The sequence below is a fragment of the Macrosteles quadrilineatus genome, unplaced genomic scaffold (genome assembly GCF_028750875.1).
Source record: "Macrosteles quadrilineatus isolate MER2022 unplaced genomic scaffold, UCM_ALF_1.0 Scaffold_8__2_contigs__length_117827958, whole genome shotgun sequence".
Classification (NCBI taxonomy): Eukaryota; Metazoa; Arthropoda; class Insecta; order Hemiptera; family Cicadellidae; genus Macrosteles; species Macrosteles quadrilineatus.
In genome coordinates, this window is record NW_026542601.1 from 79,761,432 (window position 1) to 79,773,684 (window position 12,253).

General features: G+C 35.2%; 1 protein-coding gene across 2 annotated transcripts; it reads left to right on the plus strand.

Moving 5' to 3' along the window:
• Positions 1-4,078: 4,078 nt before the first annotated feature.
• LOC129001325 (TCF3 fusion partner homolog) lies at positions 4,079-11,703 on the plus strand. Of its 2 annotated transcripts, none has more exons than XM_054428592.1 (7): positions 4,079-4,341; positions 7,234-7,304; positions 7,915-8,026; positions 9,307-9,508; positions 9,919-9,998; positions 10,372-10,506; positions 11,498-11,703. In XM_054428592.1, exons 1-6 carry the CDS (start codon positions 4,213-4,215, stop codon positions 10,456-10,458), a joined length of 681 nt encoding a protein of 226 aa, XP_054284567.1. In that variant the 5' UTR covers positions 4,079-4,212; the 3' UTR covers positions 10,459-10,506; positions 11,498-11,703. The 2 variants fall into 2 exon arrangements, with proteins under 2 accessions (XP_054284567.1, XP_054284566.1); XM_054428591.1 differs by having other exon boundaries at positions 4,085-4,341; positions 10,372-10,474.
• The last annotated feature ends 550 nt before the right edge of the window (positions 11,704-12,253 follow it).

The window sequence follows — 12,253 nt, forward strand, 5'->3', positions numbered from 1 at the left end:
AAATAGCCACTTTGTTCTAAATTTTATGAGGATTACAAATATATAATAATATAAGGAAGTAGATTTGCAAATAAATAAGTTATGGGCAAAAAACAGATTTCAGTAGGCCTACATAGCGTTTAGCTAAGAATGCATAGCCTAACCATAGCTAGGAATCTGGCTGATAATTTACATCATTATCACTACCTACTTCTTCAGGATCATCAACCAGCCCTTCAAAATCACTTAAATCTTCTTATAATGCACCACGTATATCACTACTTTTGATTTTAACACTAAAACAATGATAAACGTAATAAAACACATCAGTCATCGGTCCGAGGTTAACCAAGCTGTTAACAAATACGCACGTCAGCTGTCTGCTACAATATTCGGAACTAAAATGAATAGCGCTTAGAGACAGACCTCCGGAGAAAGGTCTGAATCTGTCAAATAAAACGATACCTAACTCGATCCAGTTCAATCCGATTTTGTCAGTCATAGAGCCTTCGCCGTAAACAGTGTTTGTGAGTCGCTGCAGCGATAAATAACACTCGGAGGGTTAATCCGCGAATTTCTTAGCAACGGTCTATTTTAAAGCCCTGATTTTATCGTATCGGTCTAGAGGGATATCTGCCGCAAATGTGCGTCGCTTGGTCTGTGGATATGACGATTGGTTACGCCACACAACAGTTGGCAACATTGTTGTTTACATTGTGCATTCCGCGACATCTCAGAACAGATGTAAAGGTTATAACCTTTGCAGTTTTGGCGAGTGGTGGAGTTTCTTTATTTGTTTGTGTAAAAGCTTGAAACAACCAAATTTACAACGACGCTTAAACGTGTGTCGCCTGGTCTATTGAAACGAAAATGTAGGTAGGTAATCTTTTTATCTAGATTTCATTAAATAGACTGACCAACTCATATATGCAGCGTTTTAAAATTTGTTAAAAACGATAAATAAAAACAATATTTATTGCTTACTAATTCACTTAAGGTTAATATGAAGTAAATTTGTCCATCTAAACGATATTTCTCTTTTGGTCTGTTGGCAATGTTATTCCTATATCACTTGGTCTGTAAGCAACGTCATGATCATTCCTTTTGGTCTGTAGGAGTGACCGGACCAACGCATATGTGCGTCGCTCGGTAGCGAACGTGTTAAACATTAATTATTTGTTATTTCCCAATTTGCAAAAATGCAAGCTCTAGCCTAATTAAGACATTTCCAAACAACATGTTTCGAGATGTAGGCCTATCCAAATAGGTACATTTTAAGTAGGGCCTAGTTTTAAATTTTTATAAAAAAACTATAAATTTGCATAAAGATTATAATTAATTATCCTTATGTTCCAATAAAACTATTAATAATAGTTAGTTTTGTGTAGGTAACTACTACTACCTACCTACTAGGTAACTAGTGGGCGAAGTGGCACTTTGCTACACATAAGAGAAATGTTTACGCACGAGCCGTAGGCGAGTGTGGAAAGTTTCTCGAGTGCAGCAAAGGCAGTTTGCACTTTCACAAAGGGGAAAGAATGTTGACTCACCTCACTTAAGTTATGGTTAGACCAAGTAACATTATCATGGCAGTATGGTAATTGCCTCCAGGGTCCACAACTCTGGTCTCTCTTTCTCTCTCATCTGCAGTGATGTCAATGGCAATGTCGTCCAGAAAGGTTAGTCCTCTTAACTTATTGGTTCAAGACAATATTTAAAATAGAGACCAATTTGGGTTCAGGTCAAATTACAGCCTTTGCTCCAGGATCATCTATAAAATTAACAATTAACATTGATGTCATGAGCAATGAATTACATAATCCAAGTCTAGTCTTAAGCCCCCCATACACTATCGAACATGCCACCCGACCTGACAACCTGACCTGACGACGGACCCATCATCCAACCTGACTTATGTCGGGTGTTTCCCACACACTATCGAGCATGTTACCAAACAAGTCAGGTGAAATATTAGTTCTGAGATGGATTTTGAGACGACTGTTAGCTGTTTCAGGGGGATTTTTAGCGATGATTTTATGGATTTTTAGAGCCTATCGAACCAAGATCTTAAATTTTCAATTTTATTTTTAACGAACTTTAAATCACATTCTGGATACAGTTCCTTGCACTTTTCCATCAGGATATCGTGCCCCTATGTGCATGTTTGTTGCAATAGAGTTTACTTTTGACATCCCACAACGCCTTCTGGTCTCTGTAGAATTAAATAAATTCTGACCATAACTGTTTATTATTATTAAATGACATTACTTAAAAATGGTACGGTTATCATGCACAACTCGCTAAATACAAGTTAACTGGAAACTGTGGCTAGTTTCTGTAGTGACTGTTTCCCACACACGGTCCAGGGACCAACATGTCAGACGGACGGCTCGAGTCGGGTGGTGCTACCGGACCGAGCATCCGACCTGACATATCCGTCGAGCATGTCGGGTCGGAACCCACACACTGTCCAATATGTTCGACAAGACGTCGGATCCCGACATGTCCGTCCAACATGTTGGATAGTGTATGGGGGGCTTTACACCAAATACAAACAGCTCTAGAATATTTGACAGCACATAATTTTACGTCCTACACTCATTCCAATGAATACATTTCTTTAATACTTTCTTTCTTATTACTTGGCGACCATACAAAGTAGGTACCGTATTTTAAGCCAAGTAGGCTATGAATGGAAATGAGTGTAGGATGAGTGGCGCGATCTTGTATAGTCTTGTTAGTGACCAAGGCCAACATTCCTTAAACACAGCTGTTAAATAATAGCCCATACAGCTAATGGCAATTAAGGGACCTACGGTTTATAGTGGAATCCAAACCACATTATTGCCTTGGTATATACGAATTGGTCTAATTATCAGGATAGTACTGCGGATAGTCTTAGTACTCACTAGTGCGGACGTTAATCCACACCAGGGAGTATCGCATCCACAGTGCATGCCTATAAATATCCACAATTCGTGACCTCCTAGTAGCTGGATTACAGGACGACCCCACCCGTCCCAGTCATATTGATTATTTCATTCAATAAACTTAGGCCTAGATCAATTTTGGGTAATGTTAGGGTAAAACCTAACCTAACGGAATGAAATATTGAAAATATTAAATAGCCTATGTATTAATATCTTTCATTTGAATGAATGTAGCCTAGGGATAATGCCTATTCAAACATTTGCTACAATATTGCTTGATGATCCAGAATTAGCCTACGAATAAGCTGTAAGGTATCTTAGGTTCTTGTTGGTGACTTACCTAAGTTAGTGTCTGGTAGGACTACTTAATGTTAATAAGTTATCATGTTGATTAAGTTTTCTATCCTATAAAAATTAACTTATTTCACATTATTCCAAACTATTGTTTGTAACACTCGAGTCATCTATTTTCTTGTAAACAAGGAAAGAAATAAAAAAGATAAATAACTTATTTACAATATAAAAGTTTTTAGTCAATAAATGGCCAGCTTGATGATGTCCGTCGGAATTCGGATTTCGGAATCAACAAATATTACGATACGACTCATGAGTTGAGGAACTGAACGATGAATTAGAACAACTCCTTTTCAAGAGTAGCTCCGAAGAACGGGTGCTTGTCGATATACTGGGACTATTTCAGTGTCGACATAGTGAAACTATTTCATTGGCGACAATATGGGATGTCGACAATTTGTGGTGTCGATCATTTGCGACGTCGGTTATTTGGGATGTCGGTTAAGTGGGAATATTCCAGTGTCGACAAACTGGGAATAATTCAGTTTCGATCAATTTCTACGGTTGTCGATATTATGGAACCCACCCGTTACTGTTACAAGGTTTGATATTATTCCATAAAATCAATGACAGCACGGCAGTAGTTACAGTTACATGCGTATAAGCAAGGGACAATAAGAAGAGTTCGGCGTTTATAGCGGGTGGGAAACAATTTTGTTTTGGTGGTATTGGACTTGGAAATTGGAAACACTGAAATTGAAACCCTGAGAGGAGACTGAAAACAAAAACAAACAATAATAAGTCAGTCAGTGAGTAAAGTCACTAGTCAGTCAACTCAACCTCAAACACAACACAATAACGAGTAATTTTTATTCATTCGGATTTCTGTTAAGTTAAGGTGAACATAAAACTAGTAGATGATTACTGATTATGTTTAACAAACGTTTTATGTAAAAGTGTAATGTTATGGTAACAAAGGATCATATCCACTGAATACAGTAATAATTTCATGAATGAAATGATAGTTCCAAGCTCTGACAACTTGTACTCAGATGAGTCAGAAGATGGAGCTGTAGAAATTGACATTTACGTCCGAAAATATCAGCTTCTTCTAGAAAGGTGTGAAGTCTTACAGCAAGTAAGTGTGTACTTTTGATTTGCCAAATAAGTTACTCCTAGTGTAGCAGCAAAAATTCTATTCGTCTTCCTCTCTTTTCCTCCTCACCATCACGTACTACAGCTCTCGCTCACCCTGTGGGCTACAACTAAAGTGCTGTGTATGTGGCCATTGCCGTTCGGTACACATACTGTTGTTCCATAAGCCGGGTTTACCCGATGCCAGTTGGCGAGACAATTGTCAGGAGACAACTGACTGGCTTGGAGTTACTGGCTTCGTGTAAACACTTCAGGCCATGGCCCGCCAACTGTCCCGAAATTCAGTTGTCTCCGGGAGTAGACTGAGGACAATGAGCTGGGCCCAGTGAGGCCCCCACCCCTCGAAAACCCAGTTGTCGTGACAATTGGCGCCGTGTAAACGGCGTAGAGGCCAATAGCACTGTCTTGTCTTTTTAGCTGTAGTACCCTGGTTCACTGTAAAATGCCTGGGCAAGTGTTGGCTACGTGTAAACAGGTTCTCCTTCAACTTGCCTGGCCTACGACAATTCCAAAACCACGTGATGCCAATTGGCAAAGACAATTGTCTCGCCAACTGGCATGGTGTAAACCCGGCTTTAAGCTGGTATCCTATCTTACTTCTCTGTGTCTTTGTTAATAAGTTAGACCTATTGGGCAGAGGTTGACTATAGGGGTACATTTCCGCAGAGAACCTACAATACATTATCGGATTAAATAAGTTTGATACCTATGCCCTATATATCATAGGCCTAGGCCTACTGGATATCGTTTTCTCATGGTAAAAATATCAATTAAGTATTTAAGTTAAATATGAACATTTGGCTGCACTTTACTGTTAATACTGTTCGATGAAATGGCGACCATACATAGTACTTTAGGTCCTACACTTATTCGAAATTCGAATGAAAATATTGATTATTCGATTGTTTCATTCGATCCTATCGTTTGGTTAGTTAGGTTAGGTTTACCTTAACTAACCAAACAATATATCGAGAATGAAACAATCGATTAATCGATATATCGATTGATGCAAAGTGCATCCGAATATTGAAAGCAATAGGGCCATTATAAGAAGAATTTCTTGTACTGTTTTGTGGCAGTTAGGTTAGTTTTGTCCAGTTTGGCTTGTTTAGCTCAATAACAAACTAGGTAAGTTTACCGGTAGGCCTAACATTTACAGGTAGGCCTAGGCCTATTTATTTAACATGGGAACTTATATAAATTTATATATCACCAAAAACTAGATTTTTTAGCTGAAAATAATGGTGCAAAAGTTTTTCCGCACTCATAAATATTAATGGAACTACGGCCGTTTAAAGTTTTGTTTACTTATGTAAAATGACTAGGTCTAACCTATTTGTTAGCCTACGATATTTCCTCACTAGAAAATTGATATCTTGCGTTAATTCTAAGTAATTAAAGTAACTATTAGAGTAGGTATTAGACTCACTTTTAACCTGAAAATAACGGTGCAAAAATTTTTGGAAGTCACAAATATTAAATAAGATAGTTTGAAGTTTTGATTAACTGAAATGAAATGAAAATACAAAAACTGAAGAGGATAAGAGAAGAAGATAAAATAAGTTAATGCAAAGGCATTCAAAGTACAGTTTTACAGACATCTAAAAAACAACTGAGCACTGAATTTTTCACATCTTATTAGGCATGTGTGGAAGGCAAGTTGGGCTTTATGCGGATTTGTGGTAACTTCTCAGTAACATCCTGTAGAGTTTAGGCTATTGTTCCCAACGCCGAAGTGTGGGAGTAGAAATGCTGGGATTCCTAGAAAGCGGCAGTTAAACCGAACCGCTCTCAAAACAAGGTTGGTTAAAACAAACTGTACGGTAATATTTTACGAACGAGGGCAGATAATCCGATTATCAGTTATTTAATGTGAGGTCGGTTAAGATTAGAGGGAGTCTACTGTATTAGGTTACATCGAATGAAATATTTCAATTGATATTTATATCGAATTACAATTTTATCCTAAAATATATTTTAGGTTCTATGCGTAACTCTAATCGTATAGCTTCACCGAGTAAAAATTTTATTTTGCATGTTTTTACGTTAGAGTATTTTTGCACATTTTAAATAACGAGTTAACACAATAAATAACAGTTTAAAAAATGCAAGCAATTAATTAATTAAGTAATATCATAGACTAGGGAGTATGATTTATCTATATGGTAATATTAATCATTTTCCTAATAAAAAATTCAAGACCTTGATATCAGACTCCATTGTGATTAATAAATTAGGCCTATGTAAAGAAGTTTGTCTTTTATAAAGTGTGATTGAAAACAAATTTAAAACACCATTGAAAATCCTTGAACCATCCTGTAGCATACTACACCAAAGGCTAATAATTTATTTCAGGTTTGTGTTAGCTCTGTATAAAAAAATAGTATGTAGGCTATAACAGGAGTATGGAAAATGAATCAGACTGGCATTGTGCAAATTGTAGCTGTGGTGTTTAAGAATGGCAACCAAATCAGTGATAGAAGTTGGTGTGCCTTTTTTCTTCTCGGGCGGCGGTTATTAAAAAAACATATATTATGTATTGTTTTTCCAGGGACGTTGTATTTAACCACAACAGGCTCTGTTGCTAGTTTTGATGTAAAATTCAATATTGTATGAGAACAATTTTTACAATTATCTATCCTATTTTTAATTTGCTTAGTCTGTGGCTAACTTACTTGTGTGTTATGTCATGGTGTGGGACTATGCGCTTCTTTTCCGTACTTTAAATTAATTTTAATAAATCACAAACATATTGACAGGAACATAATCATAGAACGTACCTAGTCTAGACTCTAGGCCTGTTAGTTGTAATTAAAGTCCCACTCATTTCTTGTTATTATTTAGAGATACTACTGAAAGAATGTTTTTTTTTTAGGATAATGAACGACTTGCCAATCGGATTCAAAAAGTTAAGAAGCTGTTACGAAGAAACAGGCGAGAGCGGAAGTAAGCTTTATCCACATTGAACTATAAATTTTACAAACAAGCTGAAGTTATGGAAGAAAAACTTGAAATTTATTTGTTTTAAACTTTAATTGTCCAAATAAGGAGGCCTAAGTTTTTTTTATTATTTTTATTAAAGGCTAATCATTCTAGAAGCTAATTTTAAACAGTTTTATACTAGTTTAGAACAGTTTTTTAACAGTCAGTACAGTGTATTTTCTCAAGGTTAAAATTTTGGATTGCAACAAAACAAATTTTGAAAATTTATGAACTAATGAATTTCCAAAATATCCTAGTTCATGAAGTCTATGAAAACTGTATGGGTTTTAATCCTGGGATCACGGTCAGTTTTTATAATTTGAAGTCCCAGGATTAGACACTTATCCTGAGGTTAGTAGGATTAAATTTTTTTTTAATTGTATTATCAAGAAGTTTATATTTTATCGCTTATTAATTCAATATACACCAGTGTGCTGATTAATTATTGTATGCACCAAACTGCTGCTTCATACATGTGCAGCTAAACCAAATTTTGGTTATTTGTACTAATCTTGTTTTATTGCTGACAACATGAACGTTAATTGCTGTAATGATTTTGTGATCTCAAATATAGATTTCTTATGGAACGATTGGACCGGTATGGGGACAGTTGGCGATCTCTTCCGTTGCCGATAGAGTTGGACGAGCCCCTCGACGAGCCTTTTACGCATCCAGGTAAATCTAAGGTAAGATGTCATTACGCTTCCTTCCATTCATCTATCAAGGCTCTTAATGCTGGGTAGAAAATATTGGAATATGTGTTCTACAAGCTATCATGGGCTTAATAGCAAAATATGCCAATTAGATTTTTTTTTAAGTGTTAATCACAAATATTATTAGATTCACATACCTTCAATCTGATTGTTCGATTGATTGGTATAAAATGGTTAACTTGGTTGTGAATTAAAAAAAAATCAAATAATGCTTCTTTCTTGTCTTAAGAACAGGGCCAATAACTTTTATAATTCTTCTAACAATTTCTGGAAATGTATTTTAATCATTTCCCTAACTAATACAGTATTGTACAAAGTAAAGGTGTTTTGATAAATTACGCTATTAACCAAAATTTGGAATGTTGCAACATACTATAAAAAAAATTACTGTTATTAATTATTATTATGACATAGAAGACGGTGATGCGTAATTCAGGCAGAATATGAATGAAGAATAGATTTTTGTATGGTTCTTTTACTATCAAAGATTCATCTGTTTCTTTGATACTTTCTTGTTAAAGGGAACATTCATCATTAGGCCTATCGATGATTTCTTTTCGATATATCGATATTTTTGTTTTCCTTTACGATCCATTTTCCATCCCCTTCAAACGCATTTAAATTACAGACAGACAGACAGACATAGCAAATATGTTTAAGTTATACTTGGTTTGGTTCAATAACCGAGTTATTGAGTTATAAGCTCGTATTAGAGAATAGGATTAAGAACTAATCTTGTTTAGGCAAAAATATTAGCCTATATATTGGATTAAGAAATGAAACTATTCTAAACTAACCTAACATAACTAACCAAACTTGCTGTAGCCTAAGTTACCATTTCAAAATTTTGTTTGATAACAGAAAAGGAATATGGGGAATAGGCTATTAAACAAAATTTCGAAATGTTACAGCAAGTTTGGTTATTTAAGAACAATTACATCTAATAAGTAGGAGGTGTAGGAGGTATATATATATATATATATTTTTATTGTTTGTTGATACTGGACAGTATTTATCGTAGTTGTCAGCTGATAAGTTTCAATTTGTTAATATCAATATATCAGATAAAAAAATATCGATATATCGAAAAGAAATCATCGATAATAATGAATGTTCTCTTTAACAGGAAAGTGCCGTTTCTTTTATACCATTTCAATGAGAGCCTGATAATTAGGGACAGCTGGGCACAGTTTAAACCTTTACCACTTACTTCTCTCAAGAGTTAGATTTATATCTCATTTCTTACCTTACAGATAATACCTACAGCTCCTACAACAGTGGCAGCAGAAAAAGCTAGTACGAGCCGCAAAAACCAAGCAGGTGGTAACTCTGCACCAAAACGCAAAACTACTAAGGCTCCAGTAGATCCCAATGCGCCAAAACGTCCTGCCAACCCGTTCTTCCAGTTTTGTCAAGAACAAAGAACAACTGTACTGGAGAGCTTGGTCGCTCAAGGTTTGTATTGTTTAAAACTATAAATATTAAAAAATTGAATCAACTGTTTTACAAAGGTTTTTAAAACAGGTTTCAGCTTATTTGAAAGGCATTCTAGGTAACCAATTATATTATATCGAAATAGTACATACACTAGTATTGGCTAAAAATGTAGTGCTTTCTAGATTACTACCTAAGGAGCAAGAAAAGCAATGAAATTCTGACCATGTTGCATCTGTTAACATTATTAGCTATGCTAACATCACAGCGCCAATGAACAATCGTATTTGGTCGGGGTTTAGGTTTCCTTGAAGCAATAAACATTAAACATCCTCCTCTTGAATTTTGAAACTCATAATTTTAAATAATCTATTTCTATCAGTCACTCTATAATCTGCCGTTGTAACCTATCTGTTGTCATGTTTTTTTAGGTCTTGGTGAACCTAGCAAGCAGGAGGTCACAAAACAACTAGCCATTCGATGGAATGCACTTCCTTCCAATGAGAAAAAGGTGAGTCAGGATGTCCAGCCGACCTGGAAAACTGGGAATTTTAAATAAATTTTGATGACCATGAAAAAGCCTTGAATTTTAAGCTTAGTATGAATAGGTATGTTTCCTTTTTTGGGTGGCAAGTTTTGTTCTAATTTTTTACTTTGGAAAACCTGGAATCATCCTAGAATTTTATTTTTATGGGACGCTGCACACCCTATGGTTATACATATTTCAACTGCTAATCACTCGAATACCACTTAATTTACTAAATTAAGTACTTAAATTAGCTGCAACCTTTTCCTTTTCACAGTGTAAAATTAAATTGGTATTTACTGTTTTGAATGATCACAGATTTGGTAATTAATTAATCTGTATTCTATTGTTGTTATAGATATACTATGACATGTATGAAAAGTCAAAGGTCCGTTATGCTGCTGACATGCAACTATACAGCCTCAACAAGGCTTCGAAATCGTGAAGTGGATTCTTGCTGTGTAAGTAACTTAGTGGGTCATGCTTATTACAAGTAAGGGAAATTTCACACTGTTATACTTTACTAATATACTTAATAACTTAAAGAAATACGGTAGAATTTCAACAAGTCATTTAAGCAGTATAATTTTAAAATATACTTACTTTTACTTACTTATTATTACCTCGATAAGAAATCAACCTTGATAACAAGTTATTTAACGATCCCCATGTCACTTGTCATCGAGGTTCTACTGCAGTACATTTTTGCATTAAAGACAAAAAATGAAACCATTTGAAGAAATTTAAATGTATAAATGGTTTAATTAAGAAATAAATGGCTCCTTATATTATTAATGGCCAGTTTCTTGTTGATAATGGGAATTTGAGCAACTCAACACACTCTCGCTAGTCAAGGAAAAACAAATTCCAGCTTGTGAAACATCAACCATTTTGTACAAGGGTTGTTCAGAAAGTAAGGAACGTTTCTGTCTGATAGGTGCACCATAATCGCACAATCTCAGTACAGACGTGACCGTTCCTTCAATGATAGCCTAGCCATCATAAGGAAAGTGTTTGTTACGCAGCCCGTTGTCGCAATATTGCTTAAAAAGTGTACTGTAATGAAAATCCTGCTAGATGTGAGGTATGGGCTATAATACAGGTTTTGTTAGCTATAAACTTAATGGTTATACTTAAGGCTTAAATTGATATACAAAATTTGTCTTTCCATGACTGTACCTGACCTCACTCGGCAAATTGCACACAAGCTCAAAATATATTATTTTCCTTTAACCACCCTACAGTCCATACCTTGCCCCGAGTATTTAAAAAAATTAAGACTTTGTATTAGCACTCTTGTTTGTGAGTCATGAGGGAAGAGGAACTTCAGTTAGGTTTTACCTAGCCTAAAGGGTTATTCTACGTCTTGAGCAGCTTTTTTATTTTATTCTGTTCTGTACTTTCTAAACAGCCCTCGTATATTTATCTATCCTCCATATAAAGTTCTATAAAAAAATAAATAAACTTGTCATTGTATCTTCCAGCTCAATACCAAGAAAAGACAACCCACAAAATGACTTCAAGATTAATTATCAACACATCAATGCGGCTGGAATGTAACAAGGAATGATTGTTCTTTTTCTTCTGCTGGAGTTTTAACTTGTCATTTGTTGTAACATTTTGTAAACATGTAAAAACAAAATTGTGATTGTGAATAATGCTTTTGTAGTAAAAAAATAACAATTCAAAATGCTGTTTTTCTTTTAGAGCTACTTATTATTTTTGAGCAATCAATTGATCATAGAAAGCAAAATCAATCAGGAGGATATCATTTTATTCTGAAACTAGCAGGGTACCCGTCCTTCGTACGGGGTTGGCATGTAAGTATAAAGTGACATTAGCGTATGGTTTGACAGCTCCATTTAAGTAATGTTAAATAATGTTTACATTCAGGATAGTGACATCATTATTTTAAATATGATCCTTACCCTCTCTGTTCTAATATTCATGCAGTATTTAAATGAATGTTTGAACCAGCTGTATGGAATTGTGAAATCAAAATTAATTTGACAGTTAGTACTGCTAGTTTACATTTTTAAACTTTGTAGGTTTGTTCTTTGTTGTCATGGATACCATCAATCAAAATTTACTTTGAAATCTCTCACCTGCAATTTTTGAAAGCCTACGGGGCAGAGCCCTAGGACAATATTGAAGCGGGAATAGTTCTATATGTATCCTCGGAACTGTAGCTTCATGTGTGTGCAATTTGAGCCCAATAGGTTCAGTAGTTTTTGAGATTA

Coding starts and splice junctions, on each gene's coding strand:
- LOC129001325 (XM_054428592.1), top strand. CDS start 4,213: ATGAATGAAATGATAGTTCCAAGCTCTGACAACTTGTACTCAGATGAG. Junction 4,342..7,233: donor GGTGTGAAGTCTTACAGCAA/GTAAGTGTGTAC, acceptor TTTTTTTTTTAG/GATAATGAACGACTTGCCAA. Junction 9,509..9,918: donor GGAGAGCTTGGTCGCTCAAG/GTTTGTATTGTT, acceptor ATGTTTTTTTAG/GTCTTGGTGAACCTAGCAAG.